At 44.5% G+C, this 24376-nt stretch overlaps 1 protein-coding gene across 5 annotated transcripts in view; it reads right to left on the bottom strand.

Annotated features, from left to right (window-relative positions):
- Positions 1 to 24145, bottom strand: part of EML5 (EMAP like 5) — a 315990-nt gene extending 291845 nt beyond the window's left edge. For all 5 annotated transcript variants that reach the window (XM_075926737.1, XM_075926739.1, XM_075926736.1 and 2 more), the window contains exons 1-2: positions 23621 to 24145; positions 220 to 379 (exon numbers count right to left, since the gene is read on the bottom strand). In XM_075926737.1, coding sequence (XP_075782852.1) covers positions 220 to 379; positions 23621 to 23817 — 357 coding nt within the window. In that variant the 5' untranslated portion in view covers positions 23818 to 24145. The remainder of the gene's footprint in view (positions 1 to 219; positions 380 to 23620) is intronic.
- Between the last annotated feature and the right edge of the window lie 231 nt (positions 24146 to 24376).

Genomic DNA, 24376 nt, shown 5'->3' with positions numbered 1-24376 from the left:
ATCTTTTCATTCAAATCTCTCCATAAATTGCAAATTTTTACATTTGTCAAGAAAAGAGTCTATAAATACTAACATCACTTTCCGGAAACTGAAACTAAACAAATAAAAACTTTGATTCAATTATTTCCTGGGAGTTATATGGGAGGACTTAATTCAAAACAGATTTAGACAGTTTATCTTTTAAAAACAGATTCTGAAAATAGAATATAGAGTACATACCTGCCCATCTAAGTCAAATGCCAAGCAAGCTATACCATGTGTGTGAACATCTTTCAGTATCGATATAGTTTGCACAGTGTACGAGTCCCAGACACAGATATATGGTTCTTTTCCAACTTGACCTGTTGCCACCAACACTCTTTCAGGATGCAAAGCAAGGCTGCCAAAAAATGAAAAATTATTTCTAACATTAGAACATTTGTTCAAGGAACTTATATATTATTTAGCTTGTTAATCTAATGTTTAATTCCTTAAACAAAAATCCTGTCAGGGATGATCTAGGCCAGAGCTACTCAACTTTGGAACCTCAAGGGCCACAATGATACTCACAGCACATGCTATGGGCCACAACTTAAATGTGGTTGCATGTATATGCAAATATATATACAAATATATGCAAGTAGCTTCTTTCACACTGACCAGCGTGAATACAAAGATTAAGGCAAGATTACACAACACACAGGCCCCATTTAAGTCAGTTCTGCTAATATTAATAAAATGCAATATTTACCCAATTTCCACCCATATGTCAGCACTTTTAATGAGCAATGACAGTCCAGGAACTGACCAACTAAAATGCATATCAACAGGAGACCATTATATTGACTTGTCATTATGGAGCGTGTTCCCAGTGGAGGCCATGTTCAAAGGATCCCACCCGCAGGCCACATGTTGAGCCCTGAATAAACCCAAACCACACCGTGAGTGGCAAATAAACAAATAGGCCACGGGCCGCATATGGCCCATGGGCCACGTGTTGAGTAGCCCTGATCTAGACAGTTCTTGGTCCTGCCGTGAAGACTCAATGACCTCTCAAGGTCCCTTCCAGTTCTAGTGTTTTATGATTACTTTCAAGCAATAACTCTTGTACAACTCCAGCAGACACACCTTTGCAAGGCAGCTCCATGTCATAGTGCTAGTGTACCATATAAGAACATAAGAATGGCCATACTGGGTCAGACCAATAGTCCATCAAGCCCAGTATCCTGTCTGCCAACTGTGGCCAATACCAGATACCCCAGAGGGAGGGAACACAACAGGTAATCATCACATGATCCCTCCCCTGTTACCCATTTCCAGACATACAGATGCTAGGGACACCATTCCTACCAATCCTGGCTAATAGTCAGGGCTCCACAAACCACGGCGAGATCTACTTGCCAGCCCCGCACCGTGCTTGCACCAGACCAGCACTGCGCATGCACGCAGCACCGGTGAACAAGGCGAATGGAGCGACCAGCTGAAATCTACTTGCCACAGGCAAGTAGAAACAGCAATTTGTCAAGCCCTGCTAATAGTCATTGATGGACCTAACCTCCATGAATCAATCTAGCTCTTTTTTGAACCCTGTTAAAAGTCCTGGCCTTCACCATATCCTCTAACGAGGAGTTCCAGAGATTGACTGTGCACTGAGAGAAGAAAAACTTCCTTTTGATTTTTAAACCTGCTGCTTATTCATTTCATTTGGTGACCCCTAGTTCTTTTCTTGTGGAAATAAGTAATTAACTTTTCTTTATTCAGTTTTTCCACACCAGTCATGATTTTATAGACATCTATCATATCCCTCCCTTAGTCTCCTCTTTTCTAAGATGAAATGTCCAAGTCTTTTTAATCTCTTCAGTTGGGACCAGTTCCAAATCCCAAATCATTTGTGTTGCCCTTTTCTGAACCTTTTCCAATGCCAATATATTTTTTGAGATGAGGTGACCTCATCTGTACACAGTATTCAAGAGGTGGGTTTACCATGGTTTTATATAGAGGCAATAAGATATTCTCTGTCTTGTTCTCTACCTTTTTAAATTATTCCTAACATTCTATTTGCTTTTTTCACTGCTGCTGCACACTGAGTGGATGTTTTCAGAGAGCTATCCACAACGACTCCAAAATCTCTCTCTTGAGTAGTTGCAGCCAAATTATTCCCCATCATATTGTAAACATAGTTGGGATTATTTTTTCCAATGTGCATTACTTTACATATATCAACATTAAATTTTATTTGCTTTTTTGTTGTCTAATCACTTCGTTTGGTGAGATCTTTTTGAAGCTATTCACAGTCTGCTTTGGTCTTAACTATCTTGAGCAGTTTGGTATCATATGACACAAGTGAGAACACACAGAGGACCCTCAAAGAAGAACAAAGCATTAGAACCTATTTAATGGCAAATTGGCATTAATTCAAATTTAAGGTTGCTTCGTGATATGTCATTCCCCTGAAGAACATTGAGTTGAGCAAAACTCAAACTTCTGAAAACAAGGATATGAACAGTTACAATTTTCCACACAACCTTCACACACATCTTGGTTAACACACATTCTTTTATTCTGCTGATTCCACACTTGCTAAAATATACAAGCTCTTCACTCTTTTTTTTACAAAACATTCACTCTTACTCACAGAATCACATCGAACACTGTCAGAGGACAAAAAGCAGGGGCAGTTGATAGGATTCATATAATTTTGGGAGAGGATTTATATCTCCAGATTCCCTGGCTCAAATCACCCCAAATTTAGATCACATTGCATTTCCATAAGGCATAGACATTTTAAAAAAATCTATAAAAATATGTGGATTTTAGAGCACCTAGAAGTGTCTTGCTAAAAACAAGAAGAATGGATGGAGGGAAAGTGTTGCTCTGCACATCTGTCTTCAGCATAGGAGATTCTGAAAGGTCTGATGCGGCCCATTTATCTCAATGTGATGTTCTCAGCTGAGTGATAATATCCCATGAAGAGAAATACAACCTGAAACAATTGCACCTCAGAAGGTGTTTTCATTCCACTCTTGAGGTCTTTAGAACTTATGATATGCATAAAGGATGCCCATTCTCAGCTTTCCATCCATCCACAGGAACAGGACTTCCCCAGGTCATGGATTACATATGGGGCAAGGAGGGAGCTTCAGACTCTCCCAAAAGGGCAAGGTCAGAACCAGGTTCACATAACTGTAGAGGACAGAGGTGTACCAACCCCTGCAGATGGGCACAGGGTCACCAAATGCTGGCACAGACAAGCAGAGCAGGAGAAGGGCTCAGACACTTCCTATGGGGAAATGTCTCCTATATCTCATCTCATGAGGAGGGTGATCCCAGAAGGGCAAGAACACCCCGTCCCAGATTTAGACATAGAAGAGGAAGACTGTAGGGATACGTGTGCCTGCACCATTGTCCCTCAATCCCCCTATCACTCACTAGGGATGTGAGCATATAGGCTGGGTTTATTGGTTAATCCTAATGACTACACACGCATGCACACACACATATCCTTGCTGCCTCTGTATCGGAGGCAACAAGGGGGGAGGAAGCGGGAGCCAGTGATCGTGGGAAGATGGCCCTGACGTCCCCCCCCCCCACACACACACACCTTCCTGCCTCCCAGAGAGGCAGCAGGAGAGAACAGATGGGAGCCGATATTTGGGGAGAACCAGCTTAAAAGCCAGCTCCCCACAACCACTGGATCCACAGAGCCACCTCCCCTGCCCCACGCTGCTTCCTCTCTATCAAAGGCAGCAGCACAGGGGCGAGGGTTGGCGGGAGCCAATACATGCGGCGAGCCAGCTTTTAAGCCAGCTCTCCGTGCTGCTGAACTATCGCACCCTCACCACACAGTGACGGGGTACTTGTCTTGCAACACCCATAAAATAAATTGACATCTCTGAATCACAAATTGCAACAACCTCCAGCCATTCAGTCCCAAACTCCTATTGTTTTAGGCTTAGATGGGGGCTTGTGACTAATGTACCATCAGCTATTATAACTTAACCCATTAAACTCAACAAGGTCAGTGATTCATCCAATTATTATCACCTCCCAGTTTAACAGTAACACACAGCAGAACTGAAGTGTTTTGTGGGGACCTATAATTCAGAATCCCCTCTGTTAAATGACCCCAAATTTAAACCACTAATACTAATGCATGTAAGGTGCACTGAATTTCAAAGCAATCCAAATAACCATTTGGATTTTAGAGCATATAAATGGTGGGAATGGAAAAAGCTCTCTTTTACCGTATTGACACATGCACTTTAAATATTCTCAATTTGACCCAGCCAGAAACTTAATAGGAGGCATACACTACAGGTTGGACCTCCTGGTCTGGGACCCTCAGGACCTGACTGGTCCTGAACAAGGGGCTTTGCCAGAACAGGGGAGGTCATTTCTGGCCCTGCAATCCAGCTCTTCCTGGTGGCCACTGGCCAACCTCCAGCCTCCCCACTGGCTCCCTCTCTGACACCACCCTGCTGCCCCATGAGCAGCCTACAAGCATGCTGGACTCCTGGCCCACCAGCCTTGCTGCAGCAGCCCCAATCCAGGGGCTCCAACCCTACTACGGATGACCACAGCCCTGCCGCCACAGCACCTGGTCCCGCCAGCTCTACCACGGCTCACCTGGGACTCCCAGCCCCACCAGAATTGCTGCAGCAGCCCGCAGTCCCACCACTGGTGCTCCCAGCGCCATTGTGGCTAACCGCTGCCCCGCTGCTGTAGCTGGCAGACCAGTGCCACACCAGAGCCATGGAAGTTGCCAGACCAGAGAGTCCCAGTTTAGTGAGTTTTAACCTGTACTTTGAATAAAACTCAACAGACTGAGACCATTTTGACCTACGTCACATCTATAGTTTGAACTTTAGCTCTCTGCAAAGAGAACCCACCTAGAAACTTTTTGAAAAATGACTATTTGAGAGCAGTCTGATTATATATATATATAAAGAACATAAGAAGATAAGAATGGCCATACTGGGTCAGACCAAAGGTCCATCTAGCCCAGAATCCTGTCTGCCAACAGTGGCCAGCACCAGGTGCCCCAGAGAGGGTGGACCGAAGACAAAGATCAAGCGATTTGTCTCGTGCCATCCCTCTCCAGCCTCTGACAAACAGAGGCAAAGGACACCATTTTATCCCCTGGCTAATAACCTTTTATGGACCTAACCTCCATGAAATTATCTAGCTTCTCTTTAAACTCTATTATAGTCCTAGCCTTCACAGTGTCCTCTGGCAAGGAGTTCTATAGGTTGACTACACGCTGTGTGAAGAAGAACTTTTTTTTATTAGTTTTAAACCTGCTACCCATTAATTTCATTTGGTGTCCTCTAGTTCTTCAATTTAGGGAAATAATAAATAACTTTTCTTTATCGGCCCACTCAACACCACTCATGATTTTATAGGCCTCTATCATATCCCCCCTCGGTCTCCTCTTTTCTCAACTGAAAAGTCCTAGTCGCTTTAACCTCTCCTCATATGGGACCCTTTCCAAACCCTGAATCATTTTAGTTGCCCTTTTCTGAACCCTTTCCAAGGCCAAAATATCTTTTTTGAGGTGAGGAGACCACATCTGTACACAGTATCCAAGATGTAGGTGTACCATAGTTTTATACAGGGGCAGTAAGATATTCTGGGTCTTATTTTCTATCCCTTTCTTAATAATTCCTAGCATCCTATTTGCCTTTTTGACCACTGCTGCACACTGTGTGGAAGTTTTCAGAGAAATGTCCACAATAACTCCAAGATCTCTTTTCTGATTTGTCATAGCCAAATTAGCCCCCATCATACTGTACGTAAAGTTGGGGTTATTTTTCCCCCAATGTGCATTACTTTACACTTATCCACATTAAAGTTCATTTGCCATTTTGTTGCCCAATTACTCAGTTTGGTGAGATCTTCTTAGAGTCCCTCACAGTCTGCTTCTGTCTTGACTACCCTAAACAGTTTGGTATCATCTGCAAACTTTACTACCTCACTGCTTATACCTTTCTCCAGATCAGTTATGAATAAGTTGAAAAGGATTGGTCCCAAGACTGACCCTTGGGGGACACCACTTGTTACCCCTCTCCATTCTGAAAATTTACCATTTATTCCTACCCTTTGTTTCCTGTCTTTTAACCAGTTCTCAATCCAAGAAAGGACCTTCCCTATTATTCCGTGGCCATGTAATTTACACAAGAGCCTTTGGTGAGGGACCCTTTGGTGAGGCTTTCTGAAAATCTAAGTATTCTATATCTACTGGATCCCCCTTGTCCGCATATTTGTTAACCCCTTCAAAGAACTCTAAGGGTATGTCTACACTACCCTCCTAATTCGAACTAGGAGGGTAATGTAGGCGGCACCCAGTTTATGCAAATGAAGCCCGGGAAATTCAAATCCCGGGCTTCATTTGCAAGTGCGGTATGCCTACATTACCCCGCTAGTTCGAACTAGCGGGGTAGTGTAGACATATCCTAATAGATTAGTAAGACAGGATTTCCCTTTACAGAAACCATGTTGACTTTTGTCCAACAAATTATGTTCTTCTACACGCATCACAATTTTATTCTTTACTATTCCTTTGACTAATTTGCCCGGTACTGAAGTTAGACTTACCGGTCTGTAATTACCAGGATCGCCTCTCGAGCCCTTTTTAAATATTGGTGTCACGTTGGCTACCTTCCAGTCTCATAGACTCATAGACTTTAAGGTCAGAAGGGACCATTATGATCATCTAGTCTGACCCCCTGCACAGTGCAGGCCACAGAATCTCACCCACCCCTCTTAGAATAATCCTCTCACCTATATCTCAGATATTGAAGCCTTCAAATACTTTGAAGGCCCCAAGATGCAGAGAATCCTCAAGCTGTGATCTGTGCCCCATGCTACAGAGGAAGGCGAAAAACCTCCAGGGCCTCTGCCAATCTACCCTGGAGGAAAATTCCATCCCGACTCCAAATATGGCGATCAGCTAAACCCTGAGCATGTGGGCAAGACTCACCAGCCAGACACCCAGAAAGTTCTCTATAGTAACTCCTATCATCCCTCCATTGACCTATTTCCCACTGATAATGAATGGTCAATTAGTTACCAAGATCATGTTATCTCATCAAACCATCCCCTTCTCATAGAATCATAGAACTGGAAGAGACAACAGAAGGTCATCAAGTCCAGCCCCCTGCTCTAGAAAGGACCAATCCCATCTAAATCAACCCGGCCAGGGCTTTGTCAAGCCGAGACTTAAACACCTCTAGGGATGGAGACTCCACTACTTCCCTAGGTAACCCATTCCAGTGCTTCACTACCCTCCTAGTGAAATAGTTTTTCCTAATATCCAACCTGGACCTCTCCCACCACAACTTGAGACCATTGCTCCTTGTTTTGCCATCTGTCACTATTGAGAACAGCCTCTCTCCATCCTCTTTGGAACCTCCCTTCAGGAAGTTGAAGGCTGCTATCAAATCCCCCCTCACTCTTCGCTTCTGCAGACTAAACAGACCCAAGTCCCTCAGCCTCTCCTCATAAGTCATATGCTCTAGCCCCCTAATCATTTTGGTTGCCCTCCGCTGGACCCTCTCCAATGCGTCCGCATCCTTTTTGTAGTGGGGGGCCCAGAACTGGACACAATACTCCAGATGTGGCCTCACCAAAGCCGAATAAAGGGGAATAATGACATCTCTGGATCTGCTGGCAATGCTCCTCTTAATGCAACCTAATATGCCATTAGCCTTCTTGGCTACAAGGGCACACTGTTGACTCATATCCAGCTTCTCATCCACCGTAACTCCCAGGTCCTTTTCTGCAGAACTACTACTTAACTGGTTGGTCCCCAGCTTGTAACTATGCTTGGGATTCTTCCATCCCAAGTGCAGGACTCTACACTTGTCCTTGTTGAACCTCATCAGATTTTTAGTGGCCCAATCCTCCAATTTGTCTAAGTGACTCTGGACCCTATCTCTGCCCTTAAGCGTATCTACCTCTCCCCCCAGCTTAGTGTCATCCGCAAACTTGCTGAGGGTGCAATCCATCCCCTCATCCAGGTCATTAATAAAGATATTGAACAAAAACGGCCCTAAAACCGAACCTTGGGGCACTCCGCTAGAAACTGACCGCTATCCTGACATCGAACCGTTGATCACTACTCACTGGGCCCGGCCTTCTAGCCATCTTTCTATCCATCTTACCGTCCATTTACCCAATCCACATTCCCTTAACTTGCTGGCAAGAATATTGTGGGAGACCGTATCAAAAGCCTTGCTAAAGTCAAGGTATATAACATCCACTGACTTTCCCACGTCCACCGAGCCAGTTACCTCATCATAGAAGCTAATCAGATTGGTCAGGCACGACTTGCCCTTTGTGAATCCATGCTGACTATTCCTAATCACTTTCCTCTCATCCAAGTGCCTCAAAATGGATTTCTTAAGGATCCCTTCCATGATTTTTCCAGGAACCGAGGTAAGACTGACCGGCCTATAATTCCCTGGTTCGTCGTCCTTCCCTTTTTTGAAGATGGGCACTACATTTGCCTTTTTCCAATCATCTGGGATTTCTCCCAATCTCCACGACTTCTCAAAGATAATAGCCAAAGGCTCCTCAATGACATTTGCCAACTCCCTCAGTACCCTCGGGTGCATTAAGTCCGGACCCATGGATTTGTGTACATTTAGCTTTTCTAAAGAGTTCCTAACCTGTTCTTTACCCACCAAGGGCTGTCCATCTTCATCCCCTCTTGCGTCACTTAGCGCAGAAGTCCAGGAGCCGACCTTGTCCGTGAATACAGAGGCAAAGAAAGCATTGAGTACTTCAGCTTTCCCCACATCATCTGTCTCTAGGTTACCTCCTTCATCCATTAGGGGCTGCACTCGCTCTCTGATCATCTTCTTCTTGTTAACATGCCTGCAGAAACCTTTCTTGTTATCCTTCACATCCTTCGCCAGTCGCAACTCCATTTGTGCTTTCGCTTTCCTGATAACCCCCCCGGCATTCTCGAGCTATACATTTAAACTCCTCCCCTGTCATTTGTCCAAGTTTCCACTTTCTGTAACCTTCCTTTTTGTGCTTAAGTTCACCAAGGATTTCCCCTGTAAGCCAATCCAGTCTCCTACCTTGTTTGTCTCTCTTGCTATGTGTCGGGATGGTTTCTTTCTGTGCCTTCAAGAAGGCTTTTTTAAAATACTGCCAGCTGTCCTGGACTCCTTTCCCCTTCATGTTAGCATCCCAGGGGATTCTGCCCATCAGACCTCTGAGGGAGTCAAAGTCTGCTTTTTTGAAGTCCAAGGGGTGTATTTTACTACTCTCTTTCCTTCCTTTGGTCAGGATCCTGAAATCTACCATCTCATGATCACTGCTTCCCAGGTTGTCACCCACCTCCACTTCCCCTATGAGTTCCTCCCTGTTTGTGAGCAGAAGATCAAGCTGCGCACGGCCCCTGGTTGGATCCTTCAACACTTGTGTCAAGAAGTTATCCCCAACATTCTCCAAAAACTTCCTGGATTGCCTGTGTACTGCCGTATTGGTTTCCCAACAGATGTCAAGGTGATTAAAGTCCCCCTCGAGAACCAGGGCCTGCGATCTGGAAGCTTCGCTCAGTTGTCTGAAGAAAGCCTCATCTACCTCATCTATCTACTATCTTAAGGAAAGGTAGAAGGGAGACCAGCACAATTGAGGTAATGGATTTCAGGAAGGCAGATTTTGATAAGCTCAGAGAACTTGTAGGTAAGGTCCCATGGGAAACAAGACTGAAGGGAAAAACAACTGAAGAGAGTTGGAAGTATTTCAAAAGGACGTTGTTAAGGGCCCAAAAGCAAACAATTCCGCTGTGTAGGAAAGATAGAAAATATGGCAAAAGACCAGCTTGGCTTAACAAGGAGATCTTGCATGATCTCAAAATAAAAAAGGAGTCTCATAAAAAATGGAAACTAGGACAAATAACAAAGGATGAATATAGGCAATCAACACTGGAATGCAGAGGCAAGATTAGAAAGGCAAAGGCACAAAATGAGATCAAACTAGCTACAGGCATGAAGGGAAACAATAAGACCTTTTATAAATACATTAAAAGCAAGAGGAAGACCAAGGACAGGGTAGGCCCACTGCTCAGTGAGGAGGGAGAAGCAGTAACAGGAAACTTGGAAATGGCGGAGATGCTCAATGACTTCTTTGTTTCGGTCTTCACCGAGAAGTCTGGAGGTGTGCCTAACGTAGTGAATACAAGCAGAGAGAGGGTAAGTTTAGAAGATAGGATACACAAAGAACAAGTTAAAAATCACTTAGGAAAGTTAGATGTCAGCAAGTCACCAGGTCCTGATGAAATGCATCCCAGGATACTCAAAGAGCTGATAGAGGAGGTATCTGAGCCTTTAGCTATGATCTTTGAAAAATCATGGCAGACAGGGGAGATTCCAGAAGACTGGAAAAGGGCAAATATTGTGCCCATCTATAAAAAGGGGAATAAGAACAACCCAGGAAACTACAGACCGGTCAGTTTAACGTCTGTCCCAGGGAAGATAATGGAGCAGGTAATTAAGGAAATCATATGCAAACACTTGGAAGGTAATAAAGTGATAGGGAATAGCCAGCATGGGTTTGTGAAGAACAAGTCATGCCAAACTAATCTGATAGCTTTCTTTGATAGGATAATGAGCCTTGTGGATAAGGGAGAAGCGGTGGATGTCATATACCTAGACTTTAGTAAGGCATTTGATACGGTCTCGCATGATATTCTTATTGATAAACTAGGCAAATATAACTTAGATAGGGTCACGATAAGGTGGGTGCATAATTGGCTGGATAACCATAGTCAGAGAGTTGTTGTTAACGGTGCTAAATCCTGCTGGAAAGGGATAACATGTGGAGTTCCGCAAGGGTCTGTTTTGGGACCCGTACTGTTCAATATCTTCATCAATGATGTAGATATTGGGATAGAGAGTACGCTTATTAAGTTTGCAGATGATACCAAACTGGGTGGGGTTGCAACTTCTTTGGAGGATAGGGACATAATTCAAAATGACCTTAGCAAGTTAGAGAAATGGTCAGAGGTAAACAGGATGAAGTTTAATAAAGAGAAATGCAAAGTGCTCCACTTAGGAAGGAACAATCAGTTCCATACATACAAGATGGGAAGCGACTGTCTAGGACAGTGATCCCCAAACTTTTCAGGTTGTCGGGCGCCAGGGGGCGTGGCCGTTCGCCCGCCGGGCGCCCGGGGACGGCCCCCCCCCCATAGCCGCATGCCCGGGGGCGGGGCCCGCGGCTCCCCCCCCCACAAGCGCCGCGCGCCCGGGGCCGGCGCTCCCCCACCACCCCGCAAGCGCCGCGCGCCCGGGGCCGGCGCTCCTCCCGCCAAGCGCCGCGCGCCATGTGCCTGGGGCCAGGCCAGCCCCGAGCACCTGGCGGGCGCATGGAAATGCCCCCGCGGGCGCCATGGCGCCCGCGGGCACCGTGTTGGGGACCACGGGTCTAGGAAGAAGCATGGCGGAAAGGGATCTAGGGGTCATAGTGGACCACAAGTTGAATATGAGTCAACAGTGTGATGCTGTTGCAAAAAAAGCAAATATGATTCTAGGTTGTATCAACAGGTGTGTTGTAAGCAAAACTCATGAAGTCATTCTGCCAGTCCACTCTGCACTAGTTAGGCCTCAGCTGGAGTACTGTGTCCAGTTCTGGGTGCCACATTTCAAGAAAGATGAGAAACTGGAAAGGGTACACGGAAGAGCGACAAGAATGATTAAAGGTCTAGAGAACACGACCTACGAAGCCAGGCTTCATGAACTGGGCTTATTTAGTTTGGAAAAAAGAAGATTAAGAGGGGACATGATAGCGGTTTTCAAATATCTAAAAGGGTGTCACAAGGAGGAAGGAGAAAATTTGTTCCTCTTGGTTTCTGAGGACAGGACAAGGAGTAATGGGCTTAAAGTGCAGCAAGGGAGGTTTAGATTGGACATTAGGAAAAAATTCCTAACTGTCAGAGTGGTCAAATATTGGAATAAATTGCCAAGGGAGGTGGTGGAATCTCCCTCTCTGGAGATATTTAAGAACAGGTTAGATAGACATCTGTCAGGGATGGTGTAGAAGGAGCTTGGTCCTGCCTTGAGGGCGGGGGGCTGGACTCGATGACCTCTCGAGGTCCCTTCCAGTCCTATGATTCTATGATTCTACCTCATCCACCTGATTTGTGGCCTGTAGCAGACACCAACCACAACATCACTGCTGTTGTATGCTCCTTTAAACCTAACCCATAGACTTTCAACAGGTTTTTCTCCCTCTTTATACTGGAGTTCAGAGCAATCGTAGTGCTCTCTTACATATAGTGCAACTCCTCCTCCTTTTCTCCCCTGCCTGTTCTTCCTGAACAGTCAATACCCTTCCATGACAGCACTCCAGTGATGAGAGTCAGCCCACCAAGTCTCTGTTATCCCAATTAAATCATATTTCTTGGTCTGGGCCAGGGCCTCCAGTTCTTCCTGTTTGTTGCCCAGGCTTCTCGCATTAGTGTACAAACACTTCAGGTAACCAGTTGATTGCCCTATCTTCTCCATTTGAAACTGGGGTCCTCCTTTCTTGCTCCTTGTTCTATGCATTTCTTCCCGGTATCCGACTTTCCCACTCCCTTCAGGGTTTTGGTCACCGACCCCCGACGAACCTAATTTAAAGCCCTCCTCACTAGGTTTGCAAGCCTGCCCACGAAGATGCTCCTTTCTCTGTTCGTTAGGTGGATCCCATCTCTTCCTAACAATCCTTGCGCCCGGAACAGAGTCCCATGGTCGAAGAAACCAAAGCCCTCTCTGCGACACCACCTGCGCAACCACGCATTTACATCCTCAATTCGACAATCCCTGCCCAGTCCTTTCCCTTCAACAGGGAGGATGGATGAGAACACCACTTGCGCTCCGAATTCTTCGGATCCTTCTTCCCAGCGCTACGTAATCCGCAGTAACCCGCTCAAGGTCATTCTTGGCCGTATCATTAGTTCCCACGTGGAGAAGCAGGAAGGGGTAGCAATCCAAAGGTTTGATCAGCTTGGTAAGCCTCTCAGTGACATCCTGAATGCGAGCTCCCGGTAAGCAGCACACCTCTCGAGATTCCAGGTCCAGACGGCAGAGGGATGGCTCAGTCCCTCTTAGGAGGGAGTCCCCGACCACCACCACCCGTCGTTTTCTTTTGGGGGTGGTAGCTGTAGAACCCCCATCCCTAGGACTACGCATCCCAAGCCTTCCAGTAGATGGTGTTCTCTTCTGGTTTCTTCCTTGTTAGGTCCCTTCCAAAGCTTTCAGCACTGCAGAGCCTGTGGAGAAAGCTTGAAAGCGATTACTTACCTCTATAGCATTGGGGGATTCCCGTGTTGGCCTTTTTCCCCTTCTAGAAGTTACATGCTGCTAATTCTCTTCTTGGTCATGTACTGCCCTCTCTGGCTCCTCTGCCTGCCGTGCTTGAAGGATTAAATGTTGCCTTCTATTGAGGAAGTCTTCATCCTCTCTGATCGAGCGTAGGGTTGACACTTGGGCCTCCAGTCCTCTAATTTTTTCTTCCAAAATGTCCACCAGCTTGCACTTTGTGCAGATGAAATCTGTTCTTTCTTCCAGGAGGAAGACAAACATGGCACACGCTGTGCAGGTGACAGCAGCAGACCCGTCACCATCCATCGCTGCAGTCCTGTTCGCAAGCTCCTTGGTCGCTTGCCCACTGCCTCATAAAGCCCTGGAGTGCCTGAAAGCCCTTCCCCCTACCAAGGCTCAGCCAATCAGCAGAGGCTTCTGTTCGCAAGCTCCTTGGTCGCTTGCCCACTGCCTTATAAAGCCCTCGAGTGCCTGAAAGCCCCTCCCCCTACCAAGGCTCAGCCAATCAGCAGAGGCTTCTAGAATTCAAACTTTAATTAGAAGCCAACAGTTTCCACCTGCCAATCACAGCCCGTACCAATCATAGCCAATCAGAGCACAAACTGCATTAAGGGGAGGGGAAGGGCAAAGGGGAAGTGGGAAAAAAAAGCCTCACTCTCAAACACAGGGGAAAATAAATAAATAAATAAAATAAACAAACAAACAAAAAAAAGAACATACACCAACCCTCACTCACAAACACAAGCTCAGCACACAGCAAGAAAGCCCCAAACACAACACACACTTCCCTCAAAAGTCCTGTATCTGCTTCTCCTTTACCTGGAGAACTCCCTCTCTAAACTCCCTGTTAGCACTCACCTGTTCGCTAACAGTCATAAGGTACAGAAGCTGATTTAAGGAATAGGTTACAAACCACAGATAATAGCTCAGCAATTTCCCATTTGAGTTCTTTTAGAACCATTGGATGAATGCCATCCTGTCCTGGAGTTTTGTTAACAGTAAGTTTTTCTATTTGTTCTAAAACCTCCTCTAATGACACTTCAATCTGGGACAGTTCCTCAGATTCATCACCCACAAAGGATGGTGCAGATTTGGGAATCTCCCCAACGTCTTCAGCTGTGAAGACTGAAGCAAAGAAATCATTTAGTTTCTCCGCAATGGCTTTATCGTCCTTGACTGCTCCTTTTATAGCTCAATCATCTAGGGGACCCACAGGTTTTTTAGCAGGCTTCCTGCATTAATGTACTTAAAAAACATTTTGTTATTTCTTTTTGAGTTTTTGGCTAGCTGTTCCTCAAAATCTTTTTTTGCTTTTCTTACTACATTTTTACACTTGATTTGACAATGTTTATGTTCCTTTCTATTTATCTCACTAGGATTGGACTTCCACTTCTTAAAAGATACCTTTTTGCCCCTCCCTGCTTCTTTTACATGGTGGTTAAGCCACGGTGACTCTTTTTCAGGTCTGTTGCTATGTTTTTTAATTTGGGGTATACATTTAAGTTAGGCCTCTATTATGGTGTCTTTAAAAAGTTTCCACGCAGCTTGATGGATTTGGCTCTAGTCACTGTGCCTTTTAATTTCTGTTTAACTAATTTCCTCATTTTTGTGTAATTCCCCTTTTTGAAATTAAATGCCAGGGTGCTGGACTGCTGAGGTGTTCTTCCCACCACAGAAATGTTGAATGTTATTATATTATGGCCACTATTCCCAAACGGTCCTGCAACGGTTATTTCCTAGACCTGATCCTGCGCTCCACTCAGGACTAAATCGAGAATTGCCTCTCCACTTGTGGGTTCCTGCACCAGCTGCTCCAAGAAGCAGTCATTTAAGCCATTGAGAAATTTTATCTCAGCTTCTCTTCCTGAGGTGACATGTATCCAGTGAATATGGGAGTAATTAAAATCCCCCATTATCATAGAGTTATTTATTTTGGTAGCCTCTCTAATCTCCCTCAGCATTTCAATGTCAGTATCGCTGTCCTGGTCAGGTGGTCGGTAATATATCCCTACTGCTAATTTCTTATTATTGGAGCATGGAATTACTATCCATAGCGAGTCTATGGAACATGTTGATTCACTTAATATTTTTATTTCATTTGATTCTACATTATCTTTCACATACAGTGCCACTCCGCCACCCACCCAGCCTGCTCTATCCTTTCGATATATTTTATATCCCGGTATGATTGTGTCCCACAGATTTTCCTCATTCCACCAGGTTTCAGTGATGCCTATTATGTCAATTTCTTCCTTTAATACGAGGTACTCTAGTTCACCAATCTTATTAGTCAGACTCCTAGCATTTGTATAGAAGCACTTTATAAATTTGCCACTGCTTATTTGTCTGCCCTTCCCTGATGCATTGGATTCCTTTGTATGCGGTTGTTTGTCTGCTCTGGCCCATGGTTTCTCCCCATCTCTCTTTCTGACTACAGCTTAGGGAATCTCTATCAATGGATTCTCCTCTAAGAGAAGTCTCCATCTGATTTACATGCATCTCCGCACCAATCGGCTTTCCCCCATCTCTTAATTTAAAAACTGCTCTACGGCCTTTTTAATGTTTAGTGCCAGCAGTCTGGTTCCATCCTGGTTTAGGTGGAGCCCATCCTTCCTGTATAGGCTCCCCCTCTCTCAAAAGAGTCCCCAGTTCCTAATAAATCCAATCCCCTCTTCCCTACACCATCATCTCATCCACGCATTGAGACTCTGAAGCTCTGCCTGCCTACCTGGCCTTGCGCATGGAACTGGAAGCATTTCCGAGAATGCCACTACAGAGGTCCTAAATTTCAGTCTCTTTCCTAGCAGCCTAAATTTGGCCTCCAGGACATCTCTCCTACCCTTCCCTACGTCATTGGTACCTACATGTACCACGACTACTGGCTCCTCCCCAGCACTACACATAAGTCTATCTAGATGCCTCGAGAGATCCGCAACCTTTGCACCAGGCAGGCAAGTGACCATACGGTTCTTCCGGTCATCACAAACCCAACTATCTATGTTTCTAATGATCGAATTACCCACTACTAACACCTGCCTCTTCCTAACTGGCATTCCCTCCCCCTCAGAGGTATCCTCAGTGCGAGAGGATACCGCAACATCCTCTGGGAGGAGGGTCCCAACTACGGGATGGTTTCCCTCTGTTCCCATTGAATGCTCTGTTCCCTTGAACTGGCATTCATGCTAAAATTCGACACTCTCCGCAGGGGGCTGAACAAAGACCCCAACTACCTTACCCATTATAAAGATAGCTTCCCCAATTATCACCTCTAATTCCATTAACTCACAGACATCTACCCTTCCTCACCTCTAATATCATTTACTCACAGGCTTTCACCTTCCTTCCTCCCCCCCCCCCGCCTCCCTCCCGCATCCCCCTTCTGTTCTGAAATGTGATTTGTCCTTTTCATATGTGTTCATTTTTTTTAATTGTATCCTTTGGTATATATGGTTGTGACTATTTTCTTCCACTATTTGATCTGAGGAAGTGGGTCTGGCCCACGAAAGCTCATCATCTAATAAACCATCTTGTTAGTCTTTAAAGTGCTACATAGTCCTGTATTTTGTTTCTGTTCCCTTGAGACTTTCATCCTCCTTAAGAGCACTGGGGCTCTCAGACTGGAGGTGGACAGTACTACAGTGTCCCAGAAAGTCTCATCAACATATCTCTCTACCTCCCTTAGCTCCTCCAGTTCAGCCACCCTGGCCTCCAAAGCCCGAACTTGGTCTCTGAGGGTCAGGAGCACCTTGCAACGGTGCACACATATGCCACCCACCCACAGGGCAGGTAATCATACATGTTACACTCGATGCAATAAACAGGATAGCCCCCACTCTGCTGCTGGGCTTCTGTCTCCATTTTTCTAATGAATACGTTTAAGTATAAGCTGGGATTCTTTTTAAACCTCTGGAATATAGATTATTATACGAGTTATGTTTTAAAGAAGGTCAGAAGTCACTAGTGCTCTATAACCTCCCCCTCTAAACTCCCTGTTAGCTGCTCCCTGGTCGCTGAGTCACAGGCTTATATAGCTCTGGTAGCCCCTCCCCCTGACTTAGGCTCAGCCAATTAACAGAGGCTTCTAGATTTCAAACCTTTTAGAAGTTCCTTCAAACAAACAAACAAACCAACCAAACAGACAAACACAAGCTCAGCACACAGCAAATAACTCCCCCACACACAAACACACACTCCAGACAGCCACTTACCACAAGGGTCCCATTTTTACTCCTCTTTTACCTGGAGAACTCCCTCTCCAAACTTCCTGTTAGCTGTTCCTGTTCAAACCCTAACCCTAACTAGGAGACCCTAGTTCAAATTACCTGAAAGTTAGCTCACTGGCCCTATCCTACTCTTTGCTCAGCCGCACCAAGCATCAAAGAAATCCAACCAAGCATCTCAATTTAAGGAATTCAGAAAGTCTGCCCTTTAAACAGAAATTATGTCACAACTTTAACTATAGTGGCATAGCTGAACTACTGTAGAATGAGAGAACGTAATGCTGAAAATATAATATGCATCAATGATATGCCCTCACCTGAAATGCTGTGTTCACTTCTGGCTATTGACTCTCAGAAGATACATGGCAAAAATAAAACAGAGCCCAAGGATGAGGAACGAAAATTATTAGAAGCATGGAAAGCCCTTTTATGAATAGAAAATAAGTCAGGGCTGTCATTTTAGAGTGGAGACAAGGGGAGGGACATCAGAGAAAGTAATCTGAGTGATCCTAATTACTCTCTCATATAACAAAAACAAAAGGACATTCAATTACATTGAAAGGCAATGAATGGATAAAAAGAAAACTTTTTTCTGTCTTCATGAATAATTAACCCATGGAATTCATTCCCACGAGTAAAACTGAGTCCAAGAGTTTACCATGATTAAGAATAAAATTAGACATTTTACATGGATAATGAGAACATTTAGCTAAATTAGGTAGGATTAAACCAGTTGTGTGTTTTATTTTAAATACTAAGTTTAAATCTTGATACCAGGTGCTAATTATTAACTGATGGTATCCGGAGGAAACTGTCTACTATGGATAGGTTATTCCATTATTGTTCACTAAATAAGTTCTTGCACCTTTCTCAAGAATCTAGTGCCCCCCACTAACAGAAATAGGACACTGAACTGGTCTAGAGGAACCATTAGTATGATCTGGAGTGGAAATTCCTATCTTCCTGAGTGCTGCTTATTGTCAGGATATCATTCAAAACATGCCATATATATGCAGAACACTACCACAAATAAACCTACCAGGGATGTAATAGTATAACTAATCAAATGGTTAACTGATAAGCTTGGGCTTATCAGTTACCATTAACGGTTACACATAGTTTCCCGTCCTGCACCCAGGGAGCAAGCTGCCACCCTGCACTGCTGGCTCTGTATCAGATCCCACAACACAGGGTGACTCCTGGCTCCCTGGGAGTTGGGACGGGAGTCAGCACATGCTATGAGCTAGCTTTAAGAGGCAGCAGTGCGGGATAGCAGCCAGCTTTCCGGGAGCAGGCATGGCAAGTGGGGGCCAGCTTAAGAGCTGGCTTCTGGCATGCACCGGCTCCCAGGGAACCGGCTGCCACCCTGTACTATAGATTCTACAGCATAAAGATTATACTGCAGAGCCCATAGCACAGCCTGCTCCCCGGGAGTGGGACCAGCCGGCTTTGCTCACAGGAAGCCAGCTGCACCCAGGCTCTGCTGTATAAGCTATATACTGCAGAGCCCCCAGCGTGCAACCATGTAACAACTGAGATTTTCAGTGGTTACAAGGTTACCTAATTAACTGCTTTTTAACATCCCTACTACCTGACCAGCATTCTGGGACTTAGTTATTAGAAGTTTAAAAAGCAATTTAAACTTAAAAGATGTATATCAATATGCATTTAAGTTTGATTGTAATTTATTAACAGAAAGTCTATAACCTCAAACCTGCTTTTACAAATGAGAACTCATGTAGGCATACAGAAATTGCAATCCTGCAGTTTTCTTCTTACAGAGATTGTAAATAACAACATTGCAGCATTTATGAAACTGAAAATTTGCTAATATAATACACTGAAAACTTACTTTATTTTCTTCACAAAAAAGTGGCTATAATGATTATTCTCTCATATAGTCACACCTTCAATGACATTCCTAAATATGTTTCATAGTTAACTTCTTTGAGGAAAAAAAACATTTAATTTAATATTTCAGGACGATGAGTTACTACAAGTCAGATATCTTTCAGAACTAAAGCCTTCAGTCCCTAAAGTTAGGTATTAAATGCTACCAAGGTTGGTTTGGTATTGTTGAGGAGAAAATATAAAGTAACCCATTAATCATCATAAATTTGATGGTATCATTGGAAACAGTCATTCTATTCACTACATCTTCTAACAGTTCTATATAAAACTTAAACATGAATAGTACTGTAGCACCTTAGATACTAACAAAAAAGTAGGTGGTATTATGAGCTTTCATGGATACAACTCATTTCTTCAGATGAATCAGGTCTGATAGGCATACAGAACTATACACAACTGAAAACAGTCAACTACTCCACAATGATTTCCTCAGCAAACAGATAAAGAATTAGATCATCATAACTGTACTAGTCTGTAAAGCAAAACCTCCTGTATGTTCAATCACTATACTACAGAAACCAAAACATATCTACTAACAATCAGGCAAGTCACTAAAGATTTCCCCTCTGCAGAATTTCTGCTCTTTAGTACATTTTAAATCACAAGTGGTTATTAGCCTTCTCCCAAACTAGAAGATTTATCTAGCATTGCTCAGGTCCTTAACAAAAAACTTAGTTTAGTTTTTCTTCATTTAAATTAGGGATGTTAGTGTGTAGTTGATTACACAATTAACCCTAAGCTCAAGCTTATCAGTTAATCATATTGTCTATATTCAACATGTATCAGAGGCAGCAAGAAGGGTTGGGAGTGAGAGACAGTGCCCAGAGTGGGTTTTCAAGTCAGCTCTCCGTGTTGCTAGCTCCCACAAAGCTACCCCCTCTCCCCGCACCGCCTCCCACAGAGGCAGCAGCGCAGGCAGGCAGGCAGGCGGGAGCCAGTTCTCCGTGTTTACCTGTTCCACAGAGCCACCAGCCTCCCCCTGCTGCCTCCCACAGAGAATTGCTTAAAAGGCAGCTCCCCCCAGCACTGGCTCCCACCTGTCCCCTCTTGCATGTAAACACGTAACCACTAGAATTTCCAGCAGTTACATGTTTACACAAATAAATGACAGTTAACAACCCTAATTTAAATCATTGTTCTGGGACAGGGTTTGGAATGAGGGGTTCAGAATACAAGCTACCCCAGGGAGAGAAGGCTACCCCAGCTCTCTCTCAACACAGCAGCCTAGGGTAAAGTGAGAAGTGCCACTACAAACACACTCTCTGAAACGTATAGTAGATAGCTGTCCCTTTCTCCATTCTTGCATCCTAATGGCCCAGTGGGGTTATAGCAGTCCCGGTTCCCATCTCTGGCCTTTTACTACCCCCTTGTAATCATTCTACAGTATAACTCTCTCCTGCCAGACCCCTCCTTTTCCATTTTATGAGAAACAGTCAAATCTATACACATCCCATTATCCTGGCACAACCAAACTCTGACCTTGCCTTAAGTTATGATAAAAGGAAGCTGCATACCAAATTTTGTAGTCCTAGCCCTTACTGTTTAGGAGTTCTTGAACAAACAGCTCAAAAACAGACAGATGCACATTTTCTTACTATATATTAGAAATTAGCCCTCCATACAAACTTTCATAAAGACCAAAGAAATTTCACAATTTGAAGCCATAAATTACATTTTTCTCACGATCCAGTTCTGTCAGCACTTCTACCAGGTATAATGATAGGATAGCCCCATTGAAATCAAGAGATAGTAAGTCTTCCTTCAATGAGAAAACGAGACACCTTAGAGACTAACAGATTTACTAGAGCATAAGCTTTCATGGGTAAAACCCAATTCATCAAATGGAGTGGATTTGAAAGTAGCCATCCTTGTACATAAGAATTTCAAAAAGCAGGTACAAGGGGAGACATCTAAACTAGAATTCATTTGCAAATTCAACACTATTAGCTTAGTACTGACTAAGGATCTCAACTGGCTAATGCATTATAAAAGCAATTTCCCCTCGCAGAATATTCACATCTCCAGTGCTATGAATGGCCCATTTCCACCCTGACTTAATTAGCTTCATTAACGCAAGCAACTTCTTCCTTATAAATACACTCCTGCTGCTGTAAGTTCCACTCCAATTCATCTGCTGAAGTGGGTTTTACCCACAAAAGCTTATGCCCTAATAAATCTGTTAGTCTCTAAGAGTATGACTACACAGAAGTGTTATTTAGGAATAACTGGTGTTATTCCAAAATAACTTAGTACCTATCTACACTGCAAGTCTTTATTTGGAAATAATGTTGAGCTGGAGGACTTCTTACTCCAACTCCTGTAACCATCATTTCACAAGGAGTAAGGGAAGTCAAAGGAAGAGCATTCTTCCTTTGACTTCCGGCTCTGTAGCCTGCACCAAAAGCCAAATTAAGCTTTTTTATTTAATCTAGGCACTTGATGTAGCTCAAATTGTGTAGCTTAATTCAACTTTAGCCCTGCTGTTCGTAGACGTCCCCACGGTGCCACAAGATTCCTAGTTGTTTTTGCAGATACTGACTAACACAGCTACAACTCTGAGATTTTATATTAATGAGAACTGTTCATGTCAACATGCACTCTGTAGTAAACCTTTGCAAGATTGGGCCTTACATTAGTATGAGCTATGTTCAAAGGAAGAAAAACCTCACAGAAGTTATGATGGACTTTCCACAATGCCTCCTTGCCAGAGGAGTTGATGACTATTCCTGAGGTGCTTGTTTCAGATTTAAGAAGGAAAAAAAAAAAGGCCACAGAAAAATAACTAATTCACACGTCTGATCCCACTTGATTGCATAGTATACTACAGCATTCCATGAACTACCTAATTTTTTTTCTTTTAATTTTGAGCATTGATTAGGAAATAATGTAGGGACAGAATTAACAGTAAGGAAAGTTCATATGAATATTATAAAATTTTCAAAAAAACCCTAAGCAGATTTTTAAAATAAAAACAAAAAACAGAAATATCTGTGGCCATTTTGGTCCAGATTTCTAAACTGTATTAAACCACGAATGAAACCATCAGCATCCATTTTACTCTCTATGTGCAATGCTGGTTAATACATTTGTACAACAAATATAAAAGATATGCCAAGTGCTTTCTAGCATCCCAAGCAATTCACAGTCTACAGTGTGTTTTTATAAGATTAATGGATACTGTAAACTGTTCTCTAAATAAAAACAGCCATCAAATGAGAACAATATTTAAAATTCACATACAATGAGGCCTACTAGAAGAGAAAGAATTGCTGATTCAGATTCACACCTGCCTTTTATACACTTCAAAATACTGCCACTCACATTCCAATAACTGAGTATCCAAAAGCCTGCTCAGATTGGTGTGGTGTATTTAGGAAATAAGGTTCTTCAAGACATCTACTCTCTCTTTTACATCACTGGGGTTTAATCCTTTTTATTAACTTCAGCATCTAATAAGACTCACCTTTTAGCCCACTACAAATAGACTTATAGAATAAAATTCAAACCTACAAGAATGTTTGGTATTATAAAATTATTTTAAAAGTTGCAGAAGCCTTTCCATATTTAATGTGGGCCAAAGGTCTACCTGCTCCAGATTAATCTCCTGTGTTGAATGACTTTGAAATGCACATCAGATTACTACTTCCACTTCCCTGCCTTTCACACACAGATGGGAACTAAGCAACGGTCGAGACACATCATTTTACACTGGCAAAATATTGACATACAGCCATGCATACAAATTTCAGCACCAAACACCTGAGGAAAGCAGGCAGTGAACCGCAGGATCCAAAAGTCATGTCTAGAGGGATTCTTGCTGCTATACAAGACAAACTAAATTGTAAGGAGGGGGAAGGGCGTTAAAGCCACACGGTGATTGCCATATTCAGATTCTTTCCAATATTCTGTGGTCACTGGGCGCCAAAAGAAAGGGTTGAGGGGTCTCGGGTGTTGGGTGAGCCTGGCACTGGACATGACACAGTCCGGCACCCAAGTATAATTTCTACCGGTGTTTCTGGGGATCGGAGCCTCGGATACCCAGGGATGCCCTAGTGCCCACCGACAGGGCATAGTGGGAGTGGGAGGGTTGCAGAATACAAAGGTATCTCCGCTGGCCGGCACGTCCCGATGTCCGGCAGGATTTCAGCCGGGGCTCTGGGCCGAGGGCACAGGGAAGGGCGTCAGGGTCTCTACCTGATGATGTCGTCCTGGTGCCCCAGGTAGAATTTCTGACGGTGGTCCCGAGGGCTGTAGACCACGCCGACCCCCGCCACGAAATAGACGATCTCCTTAGCCGCCGTGTAGTAGAGGTTGTTGCGGCACTGGTGACCCCGGTAGCCATACACCCACTCTAGCCGCAGGTGGCAGTTGGGGGCGCTCCGGTCAGCCATGTCCCCCTACCGCTGGCCGGCTCCGCGTCTCCCCCGCCGAAGCCCCAGGGGAGAGGGGGTTAGCTACTCTCTCGCCCCTCCCGGGTTCGGTGTCTCCCACGCTAATCCCTGGCCGCCGACATAGACGCCCTCCGCTGCCTCTCCTCCGCCTCCTCACAGAGGGCGCCGCCGAAGTAGCTGGGCTGGTCTCCTCACGCCAGACATGGCTGCACTGAGACACCGCCTGGAACTGTTAGCGCCAGAAACAGCTTCCACTCCGAAGTGGCTGCTGGGATGCACTACGCATGCCCGAGCCGCCTGAGCATGCCCGGCGCCGCCTGCTAACCGCGCTGCCCCCCTCTGCCGCCAGAGCCCGCTCACAGAGAGGGTTGAAAGCGGGCGAGGGGAGGAACGGCCAGGATGGAGCTGAGGGGAGGGTTGGAGGGGGACAGGGACGAAGTGAAGGACAAGATATAGGAGCTGGGCTTAAGAAAGGAGCAGATGGGTTGACTGGAAGATAGGGGAACGTGTAAAGGGAATGAAAGCTACCAAATGAGATGAGCCAGCTGCAGTGGTGCCA

Source organism: Pelodiscus sinensis, chromosome 4, assembly GCF_049634645.1.
Source record: "Pelodiscus sinensis isolate JC-2024 chromosome 4, ASM4963464v1, whole genome shotgun sequence".
In the NCBI taxonomy this organism is placed as follows: Eukaryota; Metazoa; Chordata; order Testudines; family Trionychidae; genus Pelodiscus; species Pelodiscus sinensis.
The sequence above is the reverse complement of the archived record's forward strand: the minus strand, read 5'-3'. Positions and strand labels throughout refer to the sequence as shown.